Genomic DNA, 6,027 nt, shown 5'->3' with positions numbered 1-6,027 from the left:
TACTAAGACTCTAATAAGGTACAATCACATACTGGCTGTAGCACTACATTGAAACAGTGGTGTGTCGTTTGTATTCGGAAATGACATTTCGCATGCCACGATTGCGAGCCGTTCTGCCGTGCCTGCTGAGCAGGAGAACCGGGGGTGCCCTCACTAGAGCGCTTCCCATTTCCGCCACGGGAGGGTGAGCAACGAGCTGGGGATGCGAAATACAGGAAAAGGTAAAGGTCGGTCATTCAGAAAATATAGTTAATTGTGGTGGCTTAAAAAATCACAGCAGTACCTCTTTAAGGCTGGATCAATGAAATGCATACCACAACAAAAACTTCCTTATTTCATTAACATTTGAAGAAAGCTATCCTACAAATCACTTCTAAAAGCACCATCAGGCAACAATCAGTGCAGATCCCATGACCGTGCATTTTTATTGGTAGCATGACTATAGGATTATATTTGCAGTTGAAGCTTGTCTTAAGAAGTAATAGCACACACAAAATCAAATCAGTCCTCACTGCAATCCTGTACAGCGATGAACCTAAACAAAGTATTACAGTTCTTCACAATATCTGGTCACTTAAAACTAGAGATGTCGCAAACAACCCCCCAAGGTGCAAGTTTTGTCAAGTGTTTGAATCTTCTGGATGTCAGAGTTCCATTATTTTAAATAATGTTTCAAATTTACATAGAACAGTATTTTTGTTTCTGTTGCAGCTGACATATGAGCTATGATCAGCAAAGCTCAGAAATGAGATGAAAAACATAGACTTCAGTCAAAGGCAAAGCTAATGCTGCCACCAGTGCTGCCACCACCGCCGCCACCAGCTCACTGCTGATCCATTCTGTTAAAACACCCCAAGACTGGGTGCGAAAAAACCTTGAAAAAACCAAAAGTAGAGAGACAGGCAAAGAAGTCAGGGAGACAACGTCTGCCTGACAAACATTTTCCCCTTATTGGAACTACCTTGCTGTTACGTGGTTACAGTTAGAATGTAGGTATTACTTTTTAATATTAAAATTAACTTGAACTTATTGAGACGTTGTCTGACTGACACCTTTCCCTGTCTCTTATGCTTTCGGTTGTCTCAAGGTTTTTTCACACTTAGTCTCAGATGCTTTAACATAATGGTAAACTTACACAAGCTTGCCTGCACCCTCACTGTGTTTTCACTGGTCCTGCTCGCTATATGGCTTGGCAGCTTGGCTTGCCTCTTGCAACCAGACTTCTACAAAAATAGACAGATTTAGATCACTCGATTACTTCTATTTTTGATGATCGCACATTTTTTCAGAATTGTGTATGTATGGTTATTGGTCATTTTTAACAGTGGCTAAGGCATAGTTTCTGAGTGAACCATGTTCTGGAGGCTAAACCCAGTACTTACATTAGATTTACCTTTGAATCTCTAATCTTTGATATGGTTCGGAGTTTAAAAAAGCTGCCGAACTTTGCAGGTTCGAAATTCGTCTAATCTGAAGTGAAATAAACTTGGAAGTAAAAAAACTGTAAATTGCTTCACATCAGGGGTTCTCAAACTGGATTCCGAGGAACACAGGGGTTCCACAAGCACCCAAATTGCAGTGCCCTCTCCCTCTAGTTTAACCTTCCACGGACTGAGCCATGAATTGAATTAATGTTGCGAGCAAAGCAACCTCACCCTTCACACTAATATGTATATATATTTCACATTGTGCCCCAGGTGAATCCCTCTGCCTTCTTATTCTGTCTGTAGTCCTCCATTTTGTCAAGTTCTGTCAGGGCAGTAAACTTTTGTTCGCTATCTAAATGCCTTTATTGCCCGGTATGATCGGCTGGCAACAAAGAGAGGGCCAAGGGGGGGGAGGGGGTTGGACTTTTCGAGGCTTGCTGGAGTTCCCTAGGACGAAAAGGATTGGGAGCCCCTGCTCTACATAATAAGTCTAAAACTCTGAGAATTATTGAAAACACATCCAGCTTGCAACGTTTTAAACCTTTTGTACCAAATGGTTCAACCTTCGAACCTTAGGTTTGAAAATATTCACACCATCCCTACTTGAGACATCTTCAACAACACCCCTACACCAACTAGTATTAACACAAACAAGACTGGTTGTGACGCTTCTCGTATTATGAGGTTAAAAGAAAACTAATTCTATATGGGAATATTTGGCTTCAAGTGCATGTTAATACAGACCAACTTGCACACTAGCTTGGAGATGCTAAAGTTACAAATGGTACTCGGCTGGCAATAACAGGAGCAGCAGCGTGCTCAAAAGAACACATTTCCAAGGACGAATACACAGTGCAGTTCTTATTTTCACAACAAGCTATGGTCCGTACTCGAGATCAAATCTCCATGTCACTTTATGCTCACTTATCAGAAAGAAAGGCTCTTGCACCATTAAGCATGTTCCACTAAATGTCAAATTAACACAAAAAGCATTGACCAAGGTTAAACAGCCCAAAATAACTCCTATGATAACTGAAATACAATTTAAGAAAATATAAAACACCCCAAATGTTATGCCCTCTACACATCCAATCTAATTCAGTCACCGCGATTTAATGCTACTGGCGCGTATACAAAAGTACCCGTCTAAACACCAAAAAGTACTTTCTTCGTCAAGCCCAAACCAATGCACACAAGACTGAATACCCTTGCTAAAAGAGGGACTTCAACCCACAGTAATTGTCAGTAACAAACATTTTCCCCTTATTGGAATTATTTCACTGTTATGTGGCTACTGTTAGGATGTACCACTTAAGTTTTAATATTAAAATTAACTTGAACTTCGTCCTTAAAATTCAGGCAACTACGGAAGATGTGCAGCACATGAATGTGCAGCCGAGGGGTCATTCCTCAAACACAATTGTGAGGAATGCCACGGCAATAACAACCATCAGCACTTGGCAAGGCCTGTCTACGAGACGTGCCCTTTCCTCGAGCCAATGTGTTAGTCACAAGATGCCTGTCTGAAGTGGTCATCCACATGGAGCTGCAGGTACATGGGTGGCAGAGTTGTGTCGAACATTTTGCTGCAGATGGGACAGAGCTGCTTCATATGCATCGCTCGCAGATGATCCTCCAAATCAATTGGCACACTGGAGCAGATCGAGCAACGAGGTGCCATCATGTTCCTTGAAGAAAGACATTGACATATGTCACTCGTTACCACTCCAAAGAGCCTCTGATACCCCCAAAACTTCTATCTTTCTATTCAAAGCTGTCAAAAATGACCCAGGACATTGTCTACATATCACTCTCCAGACCCAAAAGTTTAAAGTTTCGAGTTTTTGAAATGGTGAGCTTTCGTTGGAACAACTTGCTGATGCAGTAGGGAACATCCCAGGGTGGTGACACCAAATGCCACCCGTGGAATGAACGTACACTGTGCGAGTGCTCGGCTACAATCAATGCCTTGGCAAACATTTGGAATGGGGCTCGTGTCCAATCACTTCTCCGATATAAACCACAGAGCTCTAACAATGTCTGGAACACAGCATGTACTTGGATTGGTAGTACATAATATAAATAAAAGAAAGAACATAAAAGAAAGGGATGGACAAGACGTTTCCCAATTGGCAGAAAACGTTTAATGACCAGTCCGACGACTCCGACGGGTTGAGGTTTTTTTTTTCTCTCGGGAGAGGGGAAAGAGGGGCGCGTTATCAGGGAGAGGGGAAAGAGAAAGAGGGAAGAAACCGAAATGGCATGGAAAGCAAAAGGGGGGAACGGGAGGATCCTAACGAACTGGTGAAGGAGAGAGAGGGAGGTCAAGCCTGAATTTCCAGTTAAAACAAAGGCAAGGTCGGCCTCGGATAGGGCTAGGGAGGGGGAACCGATGTTTGTAGGGCTGTGGCGCATTTTGAATGCCTCCAGAATTTCCTGTCCGTAACTCGACCTGTGTGAAGCTACCACTGATGTGGCCACAAAGACAGGGGCACACAAAGCAAAAGCCACGACATGTTCGGCCATAGGGTGGTAACTCGGGACAGAAGGATTGAGGGCAGAGTTTTTTTACCTCATTGGCATGCTCCCGAACTCTGTCGTTAACACATCGGCCGGACTGGCCGATGTGTTGGGAGCTGCAGCTGAGGGGAATGCAGTAAATGCACTGTTTCTTGCATGGGAGATAAACTGTGGCATGTTTTTTAGAGCAGGCTTTTGGGGGGTTGCGAGAGTTGACCATTTTGCATATAAAATCAAACCCACTTATAACAAACGCGCTAGTTCTGCGAAAAATGGGCGTTTAATCAATAGTTTGTCATATCTGGACTTACCTTTAAAACAAGTTATAAATGAAGCTGGTATTGGTGGTCTCACTCTACCAGCTCTTTATTTAAAGAAACTGTTTGCACGATTCTAACGCGTCCCCAATTCTAACGCGCAGGCAGATTTAGCTTCCGGATAATCAAAAAGTAAATTCCTGCCAATTCTACCGCGCAGGCAAAATAGTGACGATTGACCACATACCTCATTGAAGACATTTTATGATACGCACGCCAACACAAAAATAAATGCCGTGCGCTAGTCAGACGATAGTTCTTTGCTGTCCACAGAGGTAATTAACACTTGCTTTGGTCTAAAGCGTTTTAAGTGCAGCGCTTCTTGTGCATGTACGAGCGCACGGCCGGCCGTTGCCTTTGGCAGGGTTGTCTTTCAAACAACACTTTGCGAGCTCATCGGGTGGCCGGGGTTGCGAGGCCACGCAGTGCTGCTCTGTTATATTTTTCCGCCAGCGTGATGCCCTTTTGTTTGAATAAAACCTCCTATTTAATTTTTTTGCTTTTTTCCCCATCCAGACACGACTCCGTAGACGCGAAAAATATGCATAATACCGATACCAAAATGGCGAACGTAAACAAACGGTCACGATGGCGATGGCGCTAGCCGCCAAATACCGAGCATCGAGTTTTTCTTGAGTTTCGGCTTTGGGTTTCGATTGTAACGCGCATGTAGTTTTGGGCGCCAATTTTGGCAAAAAAAAAAGTGTGCGTTAGAATCATGCAAACACTGTAGTGAATCGGCGGACTACACAACTCGGGAGGGCGTTTTTGCTTTTGTAGTTTTGTTCGCTCCCCAAGGAAGTATGCCGCGCGGCCGTAGAAATGACCTTGAGCGTCTCCTGGAGCAGCGCGCCCAAAATGTAAATGTCTTGATCAGTTTTTTTTTTTGTTTTTTTTTCTCTTTTGAAAGCGGACTTTGAGTGTTCGTTGTAACAGCATAGTGCTTCGAAAAGCGGTCGTTTTATCTGGACCAATTTCAATGGGCAAGGCCTTGAATTCATACATTTCCTGAAACCTGGCCATTATAACCGATGGGTTGTTATATCTGGGATCGTTATAAGTGGGTTTGACTGTAGAAGATAGCCTGAAACGGCAAGAAAAGAACACTTTCATGCCTAACCCAGCAGCCAACGACTTGGTTCGATGCCCGGTGTCGTGAATGTACGCCATACATGCATACTGCGATGACGCAGGTGTACCGTGCCCTCTTTTGATTGGTGCCTATCCAATTATTATGCGCTTTAATGTCACTTCCAGCAAATCTTGGGGGTAATTAACCCAAATCAAGCGAAATCTTTGCATGGAGCAATTCTTAGCTATCCAACATGGGCAGGACTTGGTTCTAGACGACGTCAAAAAGGTCTTTACTATCCCATTTTTTACGGTTTTGGAGCGGTAGCTATTAGACGGGAGCAGGGGCTTCCATGACCTCTGCTGGAACGACCAGCAAAGGCCAGATCCTGTAGGCTGAAGCCGGACGCGAGAACACCTGCTCAATTTTTGGGGAATCCGACGTGTGAATGATCAGGTGATTATCCACATACTGATAAACTGAAGTCCCAGGGGACAGGGACGTGAGCGCCTTTTCAATAGCTTGGTCGACGAAAAATAGGTATACCTCGCTCAGGGCTGGAGCGTGGTATACCAACCTAGCCTTTCTTCAAATGGAACTTCAGCCTTGACCTCCCTCTGTCTCCTTCCCCAGTTCGTTAGGCTCCTTCCGTTCCCCCCTTTTTGCTATCCATGCTATGTCAGTTCCTTCC

The 6,027-nt window shown here is 44.0% G+C and overlaps 1 protein-coding gene across 2 annotated transcripts in view; it reads right to left on the bottom strand.

Moving 5' to 3' along the window:
- Positions 1-232: 232 nt before the first annotated feature.
- The window catches only part of LOC8028618, a 74,931-nt gene continuing 69,136 nt past the window's right edge, over positions 233-6,027 (bottom strand). For both annotated transcript variants that reach the window (XM_029972219.4, XM_040501199.2), the window contains exon 14: positions 233-3,115. In XM_029972219.4, the coding sequence (XP_029828079.2) occupies positions 2,932-3,115 (184 nt within the window). In that variant the 3' untranslated portion in view covers positions 233-2,931. The remainder of the gene's footprint in view (positions 3,116-6,027) is intronic.

This window comes from Ixodes scapularis, unplaced genomic scaffold (genome assembly GCF_016920785.2).
Source record: "Ixodes scapularis isolate PalLabHiFi unplaced genomic scaffold, ASM1692078v2 PGA_scaffold0__279_contigs__length_252992795, whole genome shotgun sequence".
Taxonomy (NCBI): Eukaryota; Metazoa; Arthropoda; class Arachnida; order Ixodida; family Ixodidae; genus Ixodes; species Ixodes scapularis.
This window is presented reverse-complemented; position numbering and strand designations above follow the sequence as displayed.